This window comes from Chelonus insularis, unplaced genomic scaffold (genome assembly GCF_013357705.1).
Source record: "Chelonus insularis isolate UGA/USDA-ARS -01 unplaced genomic scaffold, ASM1335770v1 contig_38_pilon, whole genome shotgun sequence".
Lineage (NCBI taxonomy): Eukaryota > Metazoa > Arthropoda > Insecta > Hymenoptera > Braconidae > Chelonus > Chelonus insularis.
This window is the reverse complement of record NW_023276546.1, coordinates 505870-528391: the sequence shown is the minus strand read 5'-3', so window position 1 is coordinate 528391 and position 22522 is coordinate 505870. Positions and strand designations below refer to the sequence as shown.

Genomic DNA, 22522 nt, shown 5'->3' with positions numbered 1-22522 from the left:
AGCTCCATTTTTTTTTTATTAGAGAAAAATATGGGCTCGGACTGCGTCCACTCTACCCTCACTATTCGGCGAGATACCGGGTTGGCATGCTATCTTGCGGTCATTTTTATAAATGCTGACTGCATTTCTTAGCTCCCATAAGGACTGAACTTCTGTACTGGTCTCTCTTCTCTGCTACAACATAATCCTACTTCAGAAAATGTGTTCAAATAAAGAACACTTTAAAAATCTTATATTCGATAAATTAAAAAAAATATATCTTATCTAACAAATTTTTTATCAAAAGGATTTTAATTTATAGCATATTTTTATTTTTAAATTTCAAAAGTGAACTTAAGCTTCTGAAATGAATAAGAAAATGAATTGTTCAATATCAATTATTCTTCGTATAAAATGAATTAAATAATAATTTAAAAAATGATTTTATGTATTGAATTTACAGTTTTCAATCAATATACATAATCATCAATATTTGTAATTTTCGATTCATTGTGATAATTTTAAATAATTATCACTCGAACACAAAATGGTATTTTGAGATCATTGTATTAAAATACTATCAGTTGTACTCCATATTTTTCACAAAATTAAGTACAATCGGAATGTTAGTTTAAAAATGAAATATTCGTTTCTATAAATGTCGATTTCTTTAACAATCTGTTTATAATTCATTCATTTAGACGGTTGTTACCATACACACTCAAAAATTGATATAAATAATAAAATTAAGAGATAATTCATACAACTCTTGACTCACATAAAACAGAACTTGATTGACTTATTTACATATTTTCTTAAAGTAAATGTTTTATGAATGCGTATTAAATATATATAAAAATATAGAGATTATTTCTTAATTTATTATTAGCAAAAATGGTATTCAATTAATAAGGAAATTGAAATACGAAACTATCGTTAGTAATATTTGAGAATTTTTTTGTCACATGTCACATTATACAACCATACAATCGAGATCAGTTAAATTCCATTCAACATCACGTACATTTATTGGAGAAATACACATTCTTCTTTACACGATAATATTCAATTTAAATAAAAAAAAATTCATCAATAATCGTTCCAATTTATTACAGCTTACATATAAATAAAGTTAAACCTGTAAAAAAAAATTAAATCAATTATTTGTTTTACATTATTAAAAAAGACAAATGTTTGTATAATTCTTACGAACCTGCAAAGTGATTGAGGTAAAGAAGATATTATGGGTCCATAACCTTGTGAATTATCATACAACTCAAAAAGAGGAGCAGCAACAAGTTTATAATTTTTTGGAACGGCAAATAAAGCTGAAAAAGTAATTTATACAATCTTCTTCTAATTCTTTTTTAACAAAAGCTATTACAGAAATGTTGTTTTCACATTTATTAACCTTTTTCTTGTAGCTGAACTAAAAATAATCTTTTGTGTTCTTTTGGCTTTGTTATATGCGGTGGAACATAAGGGTATTGTGGCGGTTCAAAGTTAGGTCGCCACCAATTTCCAATTGTATCTTCAATTACCCATTCTTGTTTTACACCATCTTGACGTCCGAGAGTCTAGAAAAAATTTTTTATTTATTATAAAAAACAAATTTTAAATAAATATTCCAAAAAATTAATTATATTAAAAGTTCATACCTCAGTCAGGAGACGTTTTAAACCTTCGACCTCATCTTCACCAGCATTCAACTCTCCTCCAGGTCTGCAATAAAAATTCATATTAATCTAAGTTTAAGATATTATTAAAATAACTTTAAAAAATACTAACAATTTAAAAAACGTTGTTCCTAGTTGTAGGAGAAGTACATGAGGTAAACCGTGTTCATGAACCAAGAGAACACCTTCAACACTTCTTCGCATGCCAATTTTATCAAATTCATCTCTCATACGTTGAAATCTTGCTGGGACCGATGGATCTTTTTCAAACAGTGGTTCTTTCGTTCCAAACGTATAGTTTGTGAGAGGATATCTGTAATTACCATAAATCATTAATCCCGCACAACTTTAAAAATTTCTCAACTTGTTTATCCAAAGATTCAAAGCTTTATTTTCTTTGCATGATTGTAGTAAATTTTTTTGATGCTCAGAATTAAAAATTTTATTGGCAGATAATTTCTAAAATAACAAGTACTTGGAACAAAATAATAAAATTCTTATTTCAAACAAGTAGTGCTCTTTTAATGTGGCATTATTCTAACCTCAATATTATAAAAATAAAAAACGGAGTAGAGTTTATAGAAAAAATGTTGTTTGCTCCAAAATTATTAGTGTAGAAGAAAATCAAAATTATTCATAGTTTTAATGAGATAAACTATGTACATATGACTATTTATTATAACATTGGCGCATTAAATCAGCTTGTTGACAAAAACGTTCTTAGATAAGTACACAACGCATACCGGCATTGTATATAGAGCGCATAGTATATTCATTCATTGAGCATGAGTAAACCTTTTAAAGCATACCATTAATAATGAAATTAAAATAGTCAAAGTATTTATCTAAAATAGATATTAACTACTTACAAATTTACTGTCCTATTAATTGTTACAGACTGATTTTGGACAGGCTTTCCTTCAAATGAACTATTACTTGCCCGTCGAGGCCACCCGCTTCCTTTGACTTGTGTTGTCGCCATGACTCTTTGCTTCGATACGCTTGTATAATAAAGTTGTGTAAAAAAGATACTTCACTCGTAGGGTAAATCAATTATATTATCACTAAATCACTTTATTTAATAAAATAATCAACAAATTGAAGTAATGCTTTTTCCCATGACATACACTTATGTTGTTCGTGTAGATTTTCACAACTGATTGATGAATATATACTATGCTTTCATATATAGTCGAAATGAGAAGAGCGTTCCTCAGTTGCTTCCTCCTGATCCTTTCGGGTTCCCCACCACTGTTTTCTTACCACGTTTTCACTACTGCGCAAGCGTACAAGAGCACATTAGGAATCCTCTTCTCAGTCCGACTATACAGTACCGGACATAAATGCTGTGTGATTTTCTATAAGACGGCATAGGGAAATCACATGTATAACCTTTAAAAAATTGAACAACATTTATCTCCAGTACTGTATGTGAATGCAAACCAGAGAATAAAGTTGCACTATAGAAGTCCAGTGGACATCTACAAAGTAATTGAAAGCTCACTGCAGATACATACAACGCGACATCTATTTTATATTTGCAGATGGATGGTAATAAAATAGATGAAATTTTTTATCGACTAATGGAATCAAAACGTTTTAAATCAATCGTATAGATGTTTACATCAGCTGATGAATTTATGTGAATTTCTGATATTCAATATTTATTAAATTTTATAAATGTGATTGATTATGTTCTCTGTCGTATATCTGTTAAATAATTATGAAGAACATTAATTTATATTTTTTAATTTAGGTAAATCATTTTTTTCTAAATAAATCATGTCCAGAAAGAAACACAATGTTTCCTACACAAAACCTGAAGAACCAAAGTTTCTTCAAGAAATTAAAGCACAAATTGGGTATAAAGAAGGTCCTACTGTTGAAACAAAGGTAAATGAAGGTTATATTATAGTAGTAATAAAAAGCAAAGCTTAAAAATATGAAAAATATCAATATTTCACGTAGAGAGAAGCACTTTCAGAAGGAGAAGAAGATGATTGTCAGGATCGATTGGAAGAAAAACCGGTTGTTGTTGTATTGAACGATGGTGATTTAACCGCTGAAGAAGTTGATGCTATTCTCAAGAAAAAGGAAGACGGTTTGTGGGCTTATGATCCTTATTGTCAATAAAAGCATCTTTGTCAATAACCTGTTTTGACAAAATCTTTTTCATAGATTAGATTTTAGTAAAACCATTAATATTTTCGATTATTAGAGAAGTATGTTAAAGTCATTATTGAATGAACATCATTACTGATATGATATCATAAACTTGTAGAAGAAGCCAATACGCCTGCAGATCTTTCTAAGAGAATAATATTTAATCGAAAAATCAAATCGTCAGAAATATCAGAAACAGATGTTTCAACGATAGAAGAACCAAGGAAAAAGAAAATCAAAAAATCTAAGGAATCAAAAACGAAGATTGTCTTGTCCTTTAATGATGACGATGACGAATAGCTCAAAAATTCACTACCTGATTGCATCATCATACAGATAAACGGACAACTATCATTAGGAGAAATTTTATGGGTCGACAATAAATGAAGATTTTTGTATAAAGTAATCATATACTTCTGTTTTTTTTTCTATCATAAGTATAAAATTTTTATTTCTTTTTCTTTCCAAGTATGTGTATTTTTTTATTTGTTATAAACTTATGAATAATTTTTTTTATTATAGCTATGAGCTATTAATAACCATAATTGGGTTAATATAAAAAATAGTTGAGTGACTTGGATATGGCGATTAAGTTAAAAAATTAGTGATTGGTTGAATGAAGAGAATTTGATCACGTGACAATAAATAATAAATTTTACTGGGACGTAAGAGTCCCTTCATGAACTATAGGGTGTACGTCACAAAATTTAGCGATCACGTGATTTGACGTGTCCGCCATCTTGGCAGTTTCCAACGATGGAGGTAAGGAGGATTCGTGACGTCGAACCCAAATAAACATAAAATATATGTGAATTAATTGTTATATGAATAACAGTTTGAATTATTAATAAGTGAGTGATAGATCAAAGTATCTAGTGTTAGTATTTGTGATAGAATATACACGTGTGGAGATTTTGAATAAGCGCGGCATCTAAAATAGTCGAGGAAGACAGAATAGAAAAGAGAAAGAGAGAGAGAAAGAGAGATAGAAAAGCGTGGTGGTGTATTCCGTGTGTGCATTATCGTGGCCTCCTCCGTCAGGGTGATCATCGTCTAAAGCATTTGGATAGCATACTACCACGGCAGCTGTTGAGTGTAAGGTTAATGCGAACCTCCAAAATACTAGAAAAACGCGGGAATATATGAATTATATATTTTTTACAGTACTTAAATGCCGAATCCACGTGTGTTAACGCACAACCACGCGGCTGATTAAATACAGGAACCGCGTGAATTCAGTTGAATTATCTAGGATATTCGAGTCATATTAAACATGTCATTTCTGCAATTGCGGCATCGAATAACACAATATAACCAGGGCCGTGCCAATTATTAGATGAACCCTTACGGGATTAATTAATCCTATTTCTAAAATCGCTACTAATCTAAATAATTCTTTAATGTTATATCTAGTTTTATGTAATTGTCATCATATACCATTAATTGATTATGCTTTGAGTCATTTAAAATCAATTTTTTTTTTCTGAATATCTAATTTCTTTGATAAAATTATTAATAAATTATTTTTACAATAGTTATTAATAATTAATGATTCACATGGAATATTTATAATTATCTATTGATAAAAAACTAACTTAATGTAAAAAAAATTATTCTAGAAATTTCTAAAACATTTTTTTTTAACTATTAATTAATCATTGCAAATTGTCACGTATTGTGATTAAAATTATAGTAGAAAATATTTTCAAAGTTAAAAGAAATTTATCAATTTTACTAAGCTTTAAATATTCTACATATGAATTGAAATTTTATAATTATTTCAAATTTTAATTGATTTTTTTCACCTTATTTTGCATATACAATATAGTCTATTGTATAATGGATTTTGATCACGGCCCTGGAGTACAACTTTTTTTAACGTTACCATAGTATTAGCTGCCATCTGGTGTAAAATTTTTACTGATAAATATTTTTTAATAATTTTAATTTTTTTTTAATGGTTTTATTTATTTTTATTTCATTATCAAATTTTTTTTTCTTCAGTTATCTCACATAGTTTTCAACATTATGCACTTGTCATATTGCTCAGAGGATACGCTTCTCAACCATTCATTAATAAACTATAGACGGATTTTTATGAGTCCTAAACAGAATGGCTGAAAAAGAGAATCCAAATGTCTATAATAAAAAAATAATTTTTTCAAAACTATTTCCCAGAATACTTATTTGACTTTTAAACAGAAATGACTCTCTGAAAAATTAACTTATGAAGTTCTATAATTTCTGATAGGTATCATATGATTCTTATTTGTATTACTGCTTTGATGATTTTTGAATAGCTTAGATAAAAGTCGATTGTTCCGGAATTGAATGAGTTATACTAGTATCTTTTAGTATTCTTTAACATCAAGAGAAAGGTTTCTTCCTGTTACAGAGTAGGTCAGCTCTTTTCAAAGAAACTGTAAATATTCCCCTGACACCATCTCCAAATTTCTCTATCTGTTTCTCTAATTTAGTTTAATTATTTATTCCAATCAGTGTTTTAATTGCATTTTTTATACAGTTATACAATAAAAACTTTGACAATTTAAAATAAAAACAAAATAGTCTGTGTTTACTGCAATCGTTATTTCAACAACTTTGTAAACTATTCAAATTCTTCAATGCATTAATATTTTTGTTACTAAAAAATTTTTTATCAATTAATCAAACATGTTGTCATCTTCACTAAATATTATATTAATAAATAATCGATTATTGGAAAAAAAAGTAAGTGGTAAAACATGTATAAAGTTAACGATTGATTGCTATTGGTTGTTAAAGTAGATTTGTTATAAGTGTAAACGTAGTAGAGAAACAAATAATGGATGAAAAATTGGTGATGATGATGGTACATGCAAGTAGTTCGGCTTGCAGGTGACTGACTGACTGACTGAGCGACGCCACAACTTCATTCCTCTCCTCTCCCGACCCCTCTCTCAACGTCTCATACTCGTGCACGCAGGAGAGTCACCTCTCGGCGTCTCCTGACTCGGACTTCCTGGATTTTCCCCGAGGAAGCTGACGGTATCTGTTGTGTTAGGAGATAGTCGAGAGGTTTAATACACAAACAATCATTTAAGTCTAAAAACGTGGTTGTTTTATTTAAAGAGTTACATTTAATTATCTCGAATCTCCGGATAAGAAACAAACCACAACCCCGCCATCGGGGTTACGGCAAGCAGTTTATTGGTTATGGGACGTTGAGGGAGCTCTCCGGAGAGTGCGGAATTCGTTGTGCGCCATTTTGAAAAATTTCCTCAACTATTATTTCCGTACGTGGTGGAGTGAAGTTCGTATTATACTATTATTGTGAAGAAATAACGTGGCGTCCAACCTCCCCCGGACGCAGTCAGTCCGTGAGGTTGACAATTTCGTTTCATTAATTAAACCAATACTTGGAAATAAATTTTTTTATTACTGGCTGTTCAGGGTAAGCCGGACAGCAGCAGTGGCCCCATGGAAGGTACATTGGAAGATTCACCACTGGTCAAGGACCCATCTAACGACAACTCTGATGTAGCAAAAGGTATCAATATGGTTTTTCACATTACTAATTGCCCTTAATTTATTATTTGTCATTAGTCATTCGTCATTATTAAGTAAGATTTATATAAAAACTGATCGTTAAAACCATGTATTTCACTATAATATAATATTGGCAAATACTTATATCCAAAAAAAATCTTATGAATTAAAATTTGGTCATTTTAGTAAATATTTACATCCTTTCAGATGCTGTAATTTTGAATGGTGTCAATGGCTCTTGTGATGACAGTGATAAACTTGATAATGACATGGCACCAGACAGTAAAATGGTGACCACTGATAATGCTTTAGAAGAGGATGATGAAGAGGAGGAAGAAGATGTACCGGATAATGAAGATATACCACATGAAAAAACTTTAAATTCATCACAAAATAAAAATTTATGTGATAATGATTCAAAAAATTCAACTAAAGAACCAATATCAACAGAAGACTCTAAGAGTGCTGAAAGTGATAATAAAAATGTTAGTGAAGTGTTAGACGACAAACGAGAGTGTAAAGATAATTTCTCTGAGTCTATGGATGTTGATTATCAAAATAATAATTCTGACGTCGAATGTCTTGACGAAAATATAACAGATCTACAAATGGAAGTTGACACTGAACCTGATAAAAATCAGGACGATGATATTAATGATGATGATGATGATGATGAAGACGATGATGATGATGATGATGATGTGAAAGCCGTATCAGAAAGTAGCGATATTCAACATTTAAATGATAGCGTAGTGTCTATATCTAGTGCTGAAACATCAGATTTAAAAATTTGTGAAGAAAATGGTAGCTTGAGTAGTCCAGAGATTGAAGAAATTACAGAAAGTAAAAGCAATGGCCATAATATATCTGAAGAACGTTTATCAAAAGAACCAAAACAGAAAAAAGCTAGAAAACAGATAGATTTGAGCAATATAACTCCTAGACGTAGCTCAAGAAATATCAAACGTACTAGTTATATCGAAAAAGAACCTGAAGAAGTTGAAGTTGATGGATCATCTGATATAGAAGAAATTAAACCAGAAGATCCATTGGCTTGTGTCGATAGTAAAGATAAAGAGAATTCAAAATTAAAATCACCTATAAAAACAAGTAAAACGACAATTGTTGTCAATGATACTAAACGTCTTGTTGAAATCGCAGCTGGTAGTAAAGCATCGAAAGGTGGTAAAAAAGAACCAACTTTAGTAATTATTGATACTAACTCAATCCTTTCAGGACGTGGAGGTGTGCCAATAAATAATAGTAAATCACATCACTCAGTATCAAGCTCAAGTGGCTTTTCAGTGATGCCTGTAGGTTTAAATGCTACTCAAACTATTTACCCGAATATGCGGACTACAATAACCCCTGTACCAATGACTTCCAAAACTGCTCAGCTCAGTCCCAAATTATCTAGTAGCATAACAGCAATACCAACACCAGCCCCTGCTCCTCAGATTTTGCCAACTCTCACTGATGACATGTTTGTTGTTGAAGCGCCGTCCTTCATCGTTCCTTATGTGTATGAAAAGCCACCATTGAAACCATTAAAAGAATTTGTCACAAAGTTAGAAAAATGCATTGAAGAAATAGACAAAGAAGAGAAATCTATGAAAAAAGATAAAAAAAATCGCAAAAATAAAGACGATTCTTCAGAATCTTCCAGAAATGATAGTGAAAGTGAAGGAAGTGTGAAAAGCATGAAAAAAGATGATTATGGAGATTCGGTCGATTTAGCTGATAAACAATTCGGAGGTGACGATAAAGATGATAAAAATAAAATTTTAACCTATTTTGATTTACCTCTTGGAAAATTTTTCATGCAAATTGGCGTAAATCTCGTCCAAGAGTTTGTACAAACAGATTTATTGAGAACTCAAAAACGTAAGCAGGGTAAAGGTAGTACATCTGCGGAAACGCAAATGGCAATAAACTCATTGATTAAAAATTTAGAATTTAGCAAAGAAAATAATGAACCATTCCACTTAGAGATGAAAAAATGTGAGTTTTGTAATTTTAAAACAGAATCAGCATTGGTAATGCAGCATCATTTAGAAACACCACATATGCGAAATTATGTGTATAAATGTAACTTTTGTCCTTTGGAAGTTCGAAGTCCACATGATATTCTTTTTCATATGGAAGCTGAACACAATACACGTGGAAGACTTGAACGCGGTCCAGCTTTCCATCAATGTCCTAATTGTCCATTTGAAGACAATCAAAAGGGTAAACTTACCCGACATATACTCGCATGTACAAAGAAATTTAGGCCTGAACGCAATCTTGAACCTGCTACGGATTGGGAACCACCTGCTAAAATACCAAGGTTCAGTCGTGCTAGAAATGTTGGTAGTGTTAATTCTAACGCTCTTGCTATGGCTATGGGCTCTAAAGGACCTCAGCCATTGTTACCAAAATTACTTCCAACACCAATCACTGGTCGCGGAAGAGGTAGACCACCAATGCAACCAAGGTATTCAGATATAAAGTCATTGAGACCTGGCAGCACACCTGTTCGACAAGGTTTGTTTCATTATTTTTCTTATCAACTTGAATGTATTTTAAAGTTTAAAATATTTATTTTCTTATAGATAATGTACCAGGAATGATGTATCGACCAACATCTTCAGGACTTTTAGTACCTACATCTTATCAGTTTGGCAGTAACCAAATATTCCAGGTATTTATTATTAAAACTTACAGTTTTATATTTTTAAAGATAATGACAAGGATCCTTCGATGTTTGAAATTCACTATTCATCGACATTTGTTTATGTATTATTTATATTGAGCGTAAAATACCGATAAATTTGTCCAAAGTGAGGTAGATAAGGAGAAAGTCGGTTTGTTATATTATACTTTCCTGTTTTAATTGAAAAAAGAGTTGATAACGGAATATGTGGGTGGTGAACAGGTGGTGGGTGGTTCTGGGACTGTCACATCAGCATCGGGGGTGAGTAGCAGTAGCTGCGGCAGTTCCGGTCGACCCACACCCATTGCCCTTGTATCCAACGTAATCGACTCTCAGTCTAGATTGTCCTCATTACAGGTAAATAAATATCGGGATAACACTGCAGGGCGTTATACTCATTATATGATTGACACATACTATCATGGGCATGGGTTAATCCTTTGACAAACTTTTATTGTTACTCACATATTATTTATGTGATCACATTTATTGTTATAATAATACTTATGAAATTTTTGTTTATAAATAATCTCATGTTGCAATTTACTTAGGAGTTAAATTACATCCATTTTTCGAAACACATTTACGTTATAGTTTCAAACCCGGATGTAATGTAAAATATTAATAAAAAATAGAGTTTTATTCACAGCTAATCATTTTTTTTTTTGCTTCCATTTTGCAACTAAGTGTTATTAATGATGCTTTTTAAATTTTTCAGAATGGTTTATTAATTATAAGAGTATAATTATGCATGTTAATGTTGACATGAATTTTAATAATTTTGTCATCGATTATAAATTACAAATTTTGAGCACTATATTTGTAATTCATTTCTTTTGATTAACTTAGATTAGTCAACTCTATTTCAATATTTTCATTAGTGTTTATATATGATAATTTTCGTATTGTTTATCTAATTAAAAATTTTACATATTGTAGAATACATCAAGTAGTTCGAAGAATCCTGCAGCAAAATTGTTAAGTCAGCCAAGTATATCCATAACTCCATTACCACGTACTACAAGTCAAGCCCCCATCTTAGGCTCCGGTTCACCGTCAAAGCCTGGTGGAAAAAATACATTTGTTATATGTGAAATTTGTGATGGATATATCAAGGTAATATTATGGTTTTGAAATTATTTCTATAAATTTAATACAGAAGCTGTATTTGCTATTTAATAATTAATTAAAAAATATAGGATCTAGAACAACTTCGCAATCATATGCAATGGATTCATAAAGTCAAAATACATCCAAAGATGATTTATAATAGACCTCCATTAAACTGTCAAAAGTGTCAATTCCGATTCTTTACTGATCAGGTGAGAAATTTTATTTATCTATTTCAAACGTAATAACTATTAACATCGTTATGATCGATATTGTATTATAAATTAATGTGTTAAAGGGATTGGAGAGACATTTACTTGGATCGCATGGACTCGTTACATCAAGTATGCAAGAAGCTGCAAATAAAGGGAAAGACGCAGGCCGTTGTCCAGCTTGTGGCAGAGTAAGATATTTTTCAATATACGAAAGAAAATGATTATTAAAGAAAATATAATAATAATTCATTTCATAACAATTTTAATTTTTTATTTTAGGTCTATCAATGGAAATTATTGAATCACGTCGCGCGAGATCATGGAATGACACTAAAGCCCGCACATTTATCATACAAATGTACAGTATGCACTGCCACGTTCGGGATGTATAAGCAATTTGAAAATCATGTGTATTCAGCACATAGTGTGGTAGCTAAACGCGTAATAGACAAGAAAAATACACCATCATCACCATCATCGAGATCTAATGATTCACTCTTAAAACCATTGAAAATTAATGACGAAATTACAATTATACCACAGCCAGCGAAAACGACAACAAGATTAAATAGTTCACAAGGAAGAAGCAAATAGCAATTGTCGACCGAGTGATGTATGTTTATTTTGTTTCGATGAATGTCGCATAAAACGTTCAATGATACTCCTTTTTCATTTATAAAAAAAAAAAAAATTAAACAGGCGAAAAATCTCAAAAAATAAAAAAAAAATATTTCAAAAAATATTTTAAAAAAAACAAAAAAAAAAATAATTAAATGAAACACGAAGTGAAAATTCGTTCATTGAACGTTAATTTGTGCCCTGTATATGTGTGAGCATAGAGTGATGCTTAAAGCGCGCTAATATATACGTGAACAAATAAAAAATATAGAAAGGCAGAAAGAAAAGAGTCATCCGCGAATTTTTTGCGAATATAAATAATAATAAAATAATAATATAGTAATAAAAATAAGAATAATAATTATGATAAAAATGATGAATAAGATAAATAACAATGGTGAAATTACAAATACAGAAACACACACATACTAGTTGACTGCGTAATAATATTCCATCGATGATTATACCGATATATTTATTTAAGAATTTTTATTGTTGTTATCGGACATGCATAAAAATAATAATAGACTGTAAAAATAATAAGAAACAAACTAAGAACAAGATACAAGGGTGGCCTTCAGTAATAACTCCTTGGTTAATCCTGAAGACGCGTATTTCCCAAATTGCCTATAAAATTGTAGTTTATTAACAACCACAAACACGGTCTTTGTGCTTGATTAAGTCGTGGATTATCACGGCTTGTCAATAGAATAGTCCTTTATATATATGAATATACATATATATTTTATGAGGTTCGAAGATTAGTTGACAAATGTGTTGTGCTTCAAACCCTGATCTCTTTGTGAAGTTTTTTTCAAATCAGCTCTTGATGATTTTACGATGAGTTTTTTTCAATCAAATCATGATGATGTTTTTATTTATTTTCTTTAATATCAGAGATAAATTGAAAGAATATTATGAAAGTATTTTTTTAATTCATGAAAACTCTTCTTTTTCGTTGCAAATTTGAATACTTTTCTAATTATAATTAATGTAAACTTTTAATGTTAATGAATTCCTTAATAGTTTTTTTAATGGTTAATTATTTTACTGATATAAAAAAGAACGTCGAATATTATGAATTTGTAGATTTGTGTGTATCAAATAATTTATGATATAAACGATCATCATCATCAACGGGGTAATCGGAACACTGTACATTGTATCTATTTACTTACTTATAAGTTGGATTGCATAATCCTTCAATGCATTGTAATAAAAACGAAAAAATATATCCAGTTTTATTTTTGCGCTCTTAAAGAAAAATAATATAAGTTAAAGAACAAATGTACATTAACATAGGGTCTATAATGAAATCGAAAAATTATATCAATAAAAAACAAATAAATCGGTAAATACGCGCGTGTAAAAATTTTTTATTAGATTTTACTTCATTTACCAAATAAAATTTCTTTTACATATAACATTTTTCTTCAATATAATAAAATACAGTGAGTTTATTTTAATATATATATATCATAAAATAAATTTTGAATGATAAATATTATGTATTCAAATCGATTAGTATCACAAGGAAATTTAAATTTCATTTTTTTTATCCATTTTTCTTGTATAAACTCTAAAATCAATAGTTTTATCAAAGTAAAAAAAATGTAATCGATGAATATTAAATGTAGATAGTCATAATAACGCTCAGAAAAAAGATGAAAAAGTAACGAATATTAATTTAATGAAATTTACTTATTTTTTTTCTTCTTAAATAATTTTTGTACATTTACTATAGGTAAAAACAATATTAATTATAAATTCGACAAATTGTATTCAATACGAGAATATTATTAATAAATGATGAATAAATATTTGTGCATTTTTTTATAGTGCACATAATGTCTATTGTACTATTTACATACTCCAAAACTGGTTTTTTTTGTAACCAGTTGATAATACCTACAAAATTGTTAAGCTAAATGGATAATTAAGTAAGAAACATAAACTACTAAGAATAATCTTATGATAGAGGGTAAATATTGTAATGATAATTTGTACAATATCGATTAATTAATCATTATATGAATATATGATAATTAAGTGGACTATATAGATAAATAAAGGATCAACATTTCAATTGATAGAAAAACACTTTTATTAATAATTATCAAACAAGTGAAATAATTGAAAATTGAAAGTATTTCCACCAATAATTATATAAATAAGTTTATTAATTAAGTCGTTTAAAAATTTATATTTTTCTCAATTTTTTTTTATTCTCCAATTTTCTAATAATACAATCGATTAAAATTCAAAGTGGAAGTCGTAATAAGATTGATCAAATGTATTAATACGAATATAACCATCTTCTCCACCACTGGAGAAACTCCGACCGTTCGGATGAAAATCAAGTGAATTAATGGGACCAAAGTGACCTTTTAAACGAGCAAACTCTTCTTCAAAAACTAGATGATAAAATCGAGCATCAAATTTTCCTTGACGGGCTGATGTCGTTGTTACATCCATAGCATCCTGCCCCCCTCCAAGGACTACATGATCATAAATTGGAGATATTGTTGCTGAGTTTACTGGCCGTTCTGTCTTGTAAGTCTTCAAATGCATTAGGGATTCGGTGTCAAATAATTTAGCAGTGTGATCTTTAGATGCCGTAATAAACATGGTACCGTATTTATTAAACTGCATATCATTTATTTGAGACTTATGGCTTCTTTGACTGTTTAATTTTTTTCCCGACTAAAATAATATTATTATTTAGTGTTAAAAGTTAATTATAGTTAATGAATTGAAATACTAGTTATCATTCATTTTCTTTACGTACGGTGACATCCCAAACGTTTATTTCACCATCCTCATGACCAGTAATAATAGTTTCATCTAAAGCACCCCAAAGAATAGCTGAGATTCTTGGTCCATGAATTGGAATCCTTCGAATAGCATCTTCTTGTGAAATTACGGGGTCAACATTCCTCGTATCAATGATGAACATTTCACATTGATGACCAAGAGCTTTGTCGGTAGAATAAACAGCAGTATTTGCCGAATAACTGAATGCACATGTCCTAACGGAACTGTTTGTAGGCAGTTGACCAATTTCTTTGCCTAATAATCAATGTAATATTCAGAAGATTTTGAAAGGCATCTTTAATTAATAATTTTTCATACAAACCTGTTTGACAATCCCAAATTCTCAATGTATTATCTCCGGAACCACTTATAAATCTCGTTGTATCCCAATTAACATCAATACACCATACCGACCCATTATGACCGTTGAAAGTTCCTAATCTTTCTCCATTCAACGAATACCAAACGTTTGGATTTTTGTCTTTACTTGCAGAAAAAATTAAATCACCTTCTCGATTGTATTTGATTTTTGTTATAGCACGTTCGTGCCCATGTAACATCAATGGTTTCTACAAAAATTCATCATTTAATAAATTATACTTTTTTTGTAGGTTAGAAAGTTACATAGTATATACTTCAATTCTTATGTTTATATAAGTTTTATAGTAAATTGTATGTGATTGATTTACTTACCATTTTTTGTAATTATTATGAAAGCATTTACTGGAATAAAATAATTAAAAACAAAATATATATATAGGATTTTCTGACAGAAAATTTATGCTGTCTACGATAAAGCACGCACAGAAAAGAAACTCCACAGAAGCTCGAGAAATGTATTACAGAGCCATCTACAAGAAAATTTGTAAAATAGAAAAAGAAACTTCAAAGTAAGAAATTTAGTTCAAAGGCAATTGAATTAATATTCAATTTGTTTAATTAGAATAATTATATTCAATCTTCATTCTGTATACAAAATATTAATAACTTTCATTGATATTTTTACCAACACAAACAAATATCAGTTACATTTGTCACATTACAAAAATAAATTCATTACTATAATAATTATAAATAAGTTGTGATGTATTAATAAATTAAATAATTCGATTAAATAAAAATATCAGCTTTTTGAAATGATTTGCTCATTTTATTGATTTTCTTATTACAAATTCTTACAAAAGTTTGTGTAATCATATGTTATGTTGTTATGATTCATTTTTTGAAAAATCTGTGATGAAGTAAAAATGTCCTGCATTGTATTAAAATGGAATGTGGAATGGCCAGTTCTTATTTTTTGAACATCTAAAATTACATAAAATTAATAGTCACTAAATTTGATTCTATTTATTTTAATTATTAGCTGTAGTAGATAAGTGTAATTAGAACAATTAGGAATAATTATAATAAAATACTTACTCAGGCATTGCACAAATTCTTCCACCAATATCAAATGTATCTATGTAAGCAATATCTTCATCACTTAGTTTGAAATCGAATACTTGAGCATTTTCCAGAATACGTGACTTAGTTACTGACTTCGGTATTACAACATGTCCACGGTCGAGCTAAAAAACGGAAACAAAGATGTAAATATTGACTCACACAAAAAGAATTATTGAAAGAAGTATATAATACAGAAGCTTCTAATGGTTCTCTTTCGTAACATAAAAAATAATTCTTAGAAACGTGATGGAAAAGTACTGCCAAGTTATGGTATTTGTGAGCGAATAGATATAATCATATCATTGTATAGTTGTTTGAAAAGATTAAAGATTATTTTCTACAGCTGTTTCAAAAGTTTTTAGTTTATGATTCGTCATATTCGTATTAGGAATTAAATTAATTGTGGCAAATTTGAAGGGAGATGAGTAAAAAGCTGAAATAATATTACTTTTATTATCAAATACCTGATAGCGTATGACAACTTGAGCAGTAGTTTTGTTGTATTTCTTGCTAATCTCAATTAACTTCTTATCTTCTAAAAGGACTGGTTCATCAGGTTTTGCCCAAGGTCTATCCGGTGATCCCAAGGGGCTGTAAGCAGTAATTACAATGTTTCGTTCTTTGCAGAATTTGGTTAGCTCTTTTTGAGTCAAGTATGGGTGGCATTCAATCTAAAGAAATAAATATCAATTGAATTATCAATTGTACTTGTTCTAAAAAGACAAAAAGAATATGTAGAAATTTATATTAATAATATACCTGATTGGTTACAGGCTTTATTTTACAACTTTTCAAAACTCTTTCAATTTGCTCAGAATTGAAGTTACTTAATCCAATATTTTTAGTCAATCCTTTTTCGCAAACGCCTTCCATACCACGCCAAGTATCAACGTAATCGGTATCAGTCATTTTCGGTGAGCCATCGGGATTAGTTGGAAAAAGAACATCACCATCTTCATATGCCATTGGCCAATGAATAAGATATAAATCTAAATAATCAAGACCAAGATTGCTCAAAGTTGTTTTGATAGCCTTTTCAACACTTTCGGGCTTGTGATAACTATTCCATAGCTTGCTGGTTATAAAAAGATCTTCTCTCTTTACTACCCCTTCACCAATCTTCGCTTTCAAAGCAGCCCCAACTTCCTTCTCATTCCCATAGACATGAGCGCAATCAATATGACGGTACCCAATATCTATAGCATATTTCACAGCTTCCGTTACTTCACCAGGTTTAGACTAGGCAAAAAAAATTGAGAATCGATTGTTAATAATTTTTTTAACCTTATTGAAAAACTTATTAATACAATTTTATAAAAAGTATCCATCAATTTAATTTATAGATTATATCAAAGAATTTTTTTTTTATAAAAAAATATTAACTATTATTTTATAACATATCACGATTATGTCTTTGATAAAAATCTAATAAAAAACAAAAAATTATTTCAACGGAAAAATCCCAAAGATTCATCTCTTGTTTGGAAAGTACTAGATCTATTCTTGAAAGTAAAAAATTGGGAATTTTCCATTAGAACGTGCATTAGAATATGGTAAAAAATTGAATTTCTTACCTTCCAAGTTCCTAAACCAAAACTTGGAATTTCATTTCCGTTATAAAACTTAATTTTCGGAACGCTTAGAGCCATATTCGCACAATAAATTTAATACGATGAGACGAAGTAAAATGCAAGAGCAAGTTGCAGCAAACGGTTCGGTTGTTTGATGATGAATAAAGTCGGCTTACAGCGGTTGTCTATAATTGAGTGGAGGGGACAAATACCAGCGAGCAGACGTCGGTCTAATGTTCTGTATTTAACGCATGTGTATGTAAAGATCGTCGTAAATCAGAGCTAATACAACTTCATCAATGTTTTTTGATATTTATTGTGTTTTATTGTTAAAAAATTATCATGGAATATAAAATTTTGTTTCGTGAAATGTACAATAGTATCAAATCATGCTGATGTTGGAACATACTTACATTTCTTCATAAAGTTCATTTCTTATATTCTTTATACATCAATAAAAAAAATTCGCTCTCTACTTTATTTCTACTACCACAATAACAATAAATCTCAATGTCAATCATGATTAATCATCTCAGTATGGAATATTAAATGGGTAGTTTGGGCTTCCAGCACGGCTGAAAAAATAAACTCAAATATTTAGTAGGGGCTTTAGTATAGGGAGTTATGATATTTATTTGATTGAAGATAATTAGTAATTATTAAATACAACACTCACTCAAGTAATGCAACAAATCTTCCACCCACATCAAAACTATCAATATAAGTTATATCTTCTGGACTCAATTTAAAGTCAAATACATTGAAGTTTTCAATGAGACGTGATTTTGTTGCTGTTTTTGGAATCACTACATGGCCACGATCAATCTAAAAAAAAAATTTGAATTTATCTTATGAAACGTATACATAGATAAGTAAATTTATTCTCAAAATCTCTGATACTATTAGAATTATTTAGAATATAACACATTATTATATTATTCTGACACATAATCGAATTGAAAACAGTTTTTCAATTACTTGATAACGAATGACAATTTGTGCTGGTGATTTATTATATTTTTTAGCAATTTCGATCAACTTTTTATCTTCCAACAATTTTGGCTCATCAGGTTTAGCCCATGGACGGTTTGGCGATCCTAAAGGACTGTAAGCGGTAATGGTGATACCTCTCTCTTTACAAAATTCAGATAATTTTTTCTGAGTCAAATAAGGATGGCATTCAACCTAAAGAATATGAAAAAAAAATTTTTATTCCGAAATTTTAATTGAATAACAAAATTTTAAGATCAATAATACTAACTTGATTGACGACAGGTTTTATTTTGCAATTATTTATTAGCCGAGTAATTTGTTCAGAATTAAAATTACTTATTCCAATGTTCTTTGCCAAACCTTTCTCATAAACTCCCTCCATTCCTCTCCAAGCCTCTAAATAATCAGTATCACTAACTTTACGAGAGCCGTCAGGGTTCTCAGGAAACAATTCATCGCCATCCTCAAATGCCATTGGCCAATGAACTAAATAAAGATCCAAGTAATCAAGGCCAAAGTTCGCCAAACTTTTCCTGATCCCACGCTCAACTGATTCAAACTTATGATATGTATTCCATAGCTTGCTTGTAATGAAAATATCTTCTCTTTTTACAACTCCTTCTTTAATTTTTTCTTTAATAGCTTGACCGACTTCAGCTTCATTTTCGTAGACAAGAGCACAATCAAAATGACGATATCCACAATCTATAGCCTCTTTAACAATTTGACAAGTTGTACCAACACCTGCCTTAAATAAATAAAATAATCAAGTTATTATTATTTAAAAAATAAAATATTTTTTAATATTTTTCAATAATTCTTTATAAATATTAATAGCGAATAGAAATTGAATTAATAAGAAATTTAATAAGTCTGTTATTGATTCGAGGTCATAATAGAATTCGCATTAAATGATCACTTTAAATAACTAAACAATGAATTGATTTTTTAATTAATTCATTATTCATTTTTAATCTGATTTCATACGTTTCATTTACGTTTATCAATATTTTTTTCTACTCATTTATTATGAATTGAAGTTGTATATTAATTTAACAGTAAGACAATAGCTTTTTTTATCACAAATAAAATAAGTAGACTAAATGATATAATTGGTGTTTGAATTAAATAAAAAAGTTGTTTTGTTTAAAAAAAATTGTGTTATAATACTAGAGATGTTAGAATAATAGAATTGAAGTGCTTCATTGTCTAAAAAGGAAATGAATGATAAAATGATAGATGTTTATTAATTGTACATTGTACTCTTTAGAAGCTATATCAAAGACATAACAGTAGAGATATGTATTTAAGAATGAAACGCTGTTAAAGAATTAAACTATTTAGAATAAATTAGCAGTTAGTCCTAGTACTTTAAGATTCAGTAAATAAAAATTGCATTTAAAATTTTTGAATATTGCATTGAAGTTTCAATAATTTAACAAAATAGAAATGTAATATACTGACGATGCATCAGAAATACTTACTTTCCATGTACCTAATCCAATCATTGGAATTTTATTTCCATTGGAAAGTGTCACCATTGGTACTGATTGAGCCATTATTCTTTTTAAAAATGCCTTCCCGATATCGATCTGTCAATATAAAATATGTTTTAGTTAACTGATAACAGTATATGACTTGCGTATTTTCCAACAATCTGTAATCTACTTTGTTATTGTTTTACATAATCATGTTTTGACATATGTCTAACGAGGTATGCAAATAAAGGTTATAGATTTAAATTTATCGCGCATATTTGAATTTTTATCTATATGCCCCCTAACAAAAAATATGTGTACTAATTTAAATAAATTATGTTTTTTGTAACCTAAAAGTTTTTGCGTAACAATTAATTATTTATGTAAAGTAAATAAATTTTTGTAATTTTTTTATTTATCTATTATAATTATACTTACATATAAAAAAATAAATAATTAATGTGATTTGTTTTAGTGTATTTCGATAAAATGTGCAACAACTGAAACAAGTGTTTTACAGAAAATGGCACTTGAGCAGAATTTGTACAAATACTACGAAGTACTTGGATGTAATAAGGAATCTTCGTATGAAGAGCTCAGACAAGCGTATAAAAAAATGGCTCTTCTTTATCATCCTGATAAATATCCCCAGGATAAAAATAATCTAACCAATGATAAATTTCTCGCCATTGAAGAAGCGTGGCGTATTTTAAGTGACAATGAAACGCGGAAAAAATACGATGCTGAATGTCGACAAGCTGAATTGGAGTCAGAAAATATATTAATTTATGATAACATAAATTTAGATCAATTGAAAGAAAAAGATGATAAATTTTTAAGTTATCCTTGCAGGTGTGGTAGTAATTACTTGATCAGTAAAAGTGATATTAACGAGGACAGTAATGAGGTGACATACATTCCGTGCCAAGAATGCACTTTTTGTATTGTTTTAGAGAAATAAAATATTTATGTAATAAATTATAAAAATTTCTCACAAGGGTATTCATATATTCTAATATTTACCATGCCAGTTAATACTTTCATGTTTAAAAATTTCAAGAAGAATTAAATTTATTTAATAAGATACTAAATTAAGAACGGTATGCACTAATAGAATGCTTTAACATTGTTTGTTTTATTTCATTGTTGAAATTTTATTTAACCTTCATGTGCCTAATACCTAGTACCATAGAATTATCACAAAAATTATAATCATGAACATAAGATCAATTTTTTATTTGAAAAATGTTCTGTGCTACTTAATTAAAAAAATTGCTTATTCTTCAAAGATTATTAATCTTACATTTAATTCAATTCAATACTAAAACTAAACTAATGAACTGAAAAAATGTGAATCAACTAATGTATTATTTTATGGCCTATAAATTATTGAGATGGTAGGATAATAAATAAATAATCAACGTAAGACAGATTCTCAAAATGCAGCAACATTTTCTATTTCTTATAAAAAATGATACAACAGATAACACATTATAGTATAATAATATAAACTATTGAGCAATATACAAATAAAACGCGATCATTGGTTCATCCGAGGCCCAGTAATCAAAGTTGCTCTTTTGACAGCTGATTCTTTTAACCCACTAATATTTATAATATGCCTATATATGAATTAAAAATAATCACTAATAAATTAAAAGAAAAAAATATTCATCCTACGAGGTCAATCATTTAAGAATTCTCTGATTACATTGATTACATAATTTACTTTTCTTTGATTACTTGTTATATATTTAATTGCACATAAATTTATAGAAAATGAACAACTCTGATTAACGCACCACAGTACTATGGAAATTTTTATTTTTATCTTAATGATTAATTTTTCCAACTTCTATCGTATTTATTTGTTATTTTCATTATAATGAACACGAATTCATCGATAAAATATCGATTAAATTGCTGAATCAGCTCTTGGCCATTTGGGAAATAATGTTATATGACAAAAATTTAATAATAATAATTATAGGGATCATCATTATTACCTGAATCATTATTTTTACAAAGTTATTATTCATTCTTTCGTACAAATTGTCATCCACTTTCGCCACACTTGCGAGACTCCGCATTTTTTATTTATTTATATTTACCATTTTTCTTACCAATTTATTTCTTTTTGCACACTTAGAAGATTTTACGACTAAACGAGTATTATAATAATCCGTAAATAATTTCAACTAATAAAAAAAATATCGGATTATATACATAGATCACG

The 22522-nt window shown here is 29.1% G+C and overlaps 7 protein-coding genes across 16 annotated transcripts; 3 read left to right on the top strand and 4 right to left on the bottom strand.

The window, feature by feature from the left end:
- Positions 1-910: 910 nt before the first annotated feature.
- On the bottom strand, positions 911-2908 carry Cpsf5 (cleavage and polyadenylation specificity factor subunit 5). Its single transcript, XM_035084375.1, has 6 exons — positions 2525-2908; positions 1768-1968; positions 1638-1701; positions 1391-1556; positions 1193-1307; positions 911-1117 (listed from the first exon to the last, which is right to left on the bottom strand). The coding sequence occupies exons 1-6, from the start codon at positions 2635-2637 to the stop codon at positions 1096-1098; spliced, it is 681 nt and encodes a 226-aa protein (XP_034940266.1). The 5' UTR covers positions 2638-2908; the 3' UTR covers positions 911-1095.
- Positions 2909-3045: 137 nt separating this feature from the next.
- Positions 3046-4224, top strand: LOC118067570 (uncharacterized protein KIAA1143 homolog). Of its 3 annotated transcripts, none has more exons than XM_035084379.1 (4): positions 3046-3206; positions 3412-3548; positions 3624-3756; positions 3937-4224. In XM_035084379.1, exons 2-4 carry the CDS (start codon positions 3438-3440, stop codon positions 4116-4118), a joined length of 426 nt encoding a protein of 141 aa, XP_034940270.1. In that variant the 5' UTR covers positions 3046-3206; positions 3412-3437; the 3' UTR covers positions 4119-4224. The 3 variants fall into 3 exon arrangements, with proteins under 3 accessions (XP_034940270.1, XP_034940271.1, XP_034940269.1); XM_035084380.1 differs by having other exon boundaries at positions 3158-3297; XM_035084378.1 differs by lacking the exon at positions 3046-3206 and adding an exon at positions 3248-3337.
- A 191-nt stretch (positions 4225-4415) lies between these two features.
- MEP-1 lies at positions 4416-13340 on the top strand. Of its 8 annotated transcripts, none has more exons than XM_035084363.1 (9): positions 4416-4580; positions 7251-7347; positions 7554-9872; positions 9941-10029; positions 10264-10398; positions 10981-11157; positions 11241-11363; positions 11450-11554; positions 11646-13340. In XM_035084363.1, the coding sequence occupies exons 1-9, from the start codon at positions 4575-4577 to the stop codon at positions 11958-11960; spliced, it is 3366 nt and encodes a 1121-aa protein (XP_034940254.1). In that variant the 5' UTR covers positions 4416-4574; the 3' UTR covers positions 11961-13340. The 8 variants fall into 8 exon arrangements, with proteins under 8 accessions (XP_034940254.1, XP_034940261.1, XP_034940256.1 ...); XM_035084370.1 differs by having other exon boundaries at positions 4416-4669; XM_035084365.1 differs by having other exon boundaries at positions 4416-4913.
- An 843-nt stretch (positions 13341-14183) lies between these two features.
- eIF3i (eukaryotic translation initiation factor 3 subunit i) lies at positions 14184-15631 on the bottom strand. Its single transcript, XM_035084372.1, has 4 exons — positions 15492-15631; positions 15121-15367; positions 14773-15053; positions 14184-14687 (listed from the first exon to the last, which is right to left on the bottom strand). Exons 1-4 carry the CDS (start codon positions 15492-15494, stop codon positions 14238-14240), a joined length of 981 nt encoding a protein of 326 aa, XP_034940263.1. The 5' UTR covers positions 15495-15631; the 3' UTR covers positions 14184-14237.
- Positions 15632-15926: 295 nt separating this feature from the next.
- On the bottom strand, positions 15927-18040 carry LOC118067567 (aldo-keto reductase family 1 member B1-like). Its single transcript, XM_035084374.1, has 5 exons — positions 17819-18040; positions 17004-17483; positions 16709-16915; positions 16218-16366; positions 15927-16103 (listed from the first exon to the last, which is right to left on the bottom strand). The coding sequence occupies exons 1-5, from the start codon at positions 17891-17893 to the stop codon at positions 16061-16063; spliced, it is 954 nt and encodes a 317-aa protein (XP_034940265.1). The 5' UTR covers positions 17894-18040; the 3' UTR covers positions 15927-16060.
- A 77-nt stretch (positions 18041-18117) lies between these two features.
- Positions 18118-20867, bottom strand: LOC118067566 (aldo-keto reductase family 1 member A1-like). The gene is made up of 6 exons (XM_035084373.1): positions 20725-20867; positions 20293-20400; positions 19077-19556; positions 18794-19000; positions 18492-18640; positions 18118-18390 (listed from the first exon to the last, which is right to left on the bottom strand). The coding sequence occupies exons 2-6, from the start codon at positions 20365-20367 to the stop codon at positions 18348-18350; spliced, it is 954 nt and encodes a 317-aa protein (XP_034940264.1). The 5' UTR covers positions 20368-20400; positions 20725-20867; the 3' UTR covers positions 18118-18347.
- On the top strand, positions 20374-21283 carry LOC118067569 (dnaJ homolog subfamily C member 24-like). Its single transcript, XM_035084377.1, has 2 exons — positions 20374-20522; positions 20762-21283. The coding sequence occupies exons 1-2, from the start codon at positions 20511-20513 to the stop codon at positions 21245-21247; spliced, it is 498 nt and encodes a 165-aa protein (XP_034940268.1). The 5' UTR covers positions 20374-20510; the 3' UTR covers positions 21248-21283.
- The last annotated feature ends 1239 nt before the right edge of the window (positions 21284-22522 follow it).

Bases quoted from the DNA above. Each gene is read 5' to 3' on its own strand.
- Cpsf5 (XM_035084375.1), bottom strand. From the start codon at position 2,637: ATGGCGACAACACAAGTCAAAGGAAGCGGGTGGCCTCGACGGGCAAGT. The intron at 1,702-1,767 runs GTTAGTATTTTT...TTTTTATTGCAG, and splicing joins GGAACAACGTTTTTTAAATT to ACCTGGAGGAGAGTTGAATG. The intron at 1,308-1,390 runs GTTAATAAATGT...TTACTTTTTCAG, and splicing joins AGTTCAGCTACAAGAAAAAG to CTTTATTTGCCGTTCCAAAA.
- LOC118067570 (XM_035084379.1), top strand. From the start codon at position 3,438: ATGTCCAGAAAGAAACACAATGTTTCCTACACAAAACCTGAAGAACCA. The intron at 3,549-3,623 runs GTAAATGAAGGT...TATTTCACGTAG, and splicing joins GTCCTACTGTTGAAACAAAG to AGAGAAGCACTTTCAGAAGG. The intron at 3,757-3,936 runs GTTTGTGGGCTT...ATAAACTTGTAG, and splicing joins TCTCAAGAAAAAGGAAGACG to AAGAAGCCAATACGCCTGCA.
- MEP-1 (XM_035084363.1), top strand. The intron at 7,348-7,553 runs GTATCAATATGG...ACATCCTTTCAG, and splicing joins CAACTCTGATGTAGCAAAAG to ATGCTGTAATTTTGAATGGT. The intron at 10,399-10,980 runs GTAAATAAATAT...TACATATTGTAG, and splicing joins CTAGATTGTCCTCATTACAG to AATACATCAAGTAGTTCGAA.
- eIF3i (XM_035084372.1), bottom strand. The intron at 15,054-15,120 runs GTTTGTATGAAA...ATTGATTATTAG, and splicing joins AATTTGGGATTGTCAAACAG to GCAAAGAAATTGGTCAACTG. The intron at 14,688-14,772 runs GTACGTAAAGAA...ATATTATTTTAG, and splicing joins TAAACGTTTGGGATGTCACC to TCGGGAAAAAAATTAAACAG.
- LOC118067567 (XM_035084374.1), bottom strand. From the start codon at position 17,893: ATGGCTCTAAGCGTTCCGAAAATTAAGTTTTATAACGGAAATGAAATT. The intron at 17,484-17,818 runs GTAAGAAATTCA...TTTTTTGCCTAG, and splicing joins TTGGTTTAGGAACTTGGAAG to TCTAAACCTGGTGAAGTAAC. The intron at 16,104-16,217 runs GTAAGTATTTTA...ATGTAATTTTAG, and splicing joins AGAATTTGTGCAATGCCTGA to ATGTTCAAAAAATAAGAACT.
- LOC118067566 (XM_035084373.1), bottom strand. From the start codon at position 20,367: ATGGCTCAATCAGTACCAATGGTGACACTTTCCAATGGAAATAAAATT. The intron at 19,557-20,292 runs GTAAGTATTTCT...TATTTATTTAAG, and splicing joins TTGGATTAGGTACATGGAAA to GCAGGTGTTGGTACAACTTG. The intron at 18,391-18,491 runs GTGAGTGTTGTA...TTATTTTTTCAG, and splicing joins AGATTTGTTGCATTACTTGA to CCGTGCTGGAAGCCCAAACT.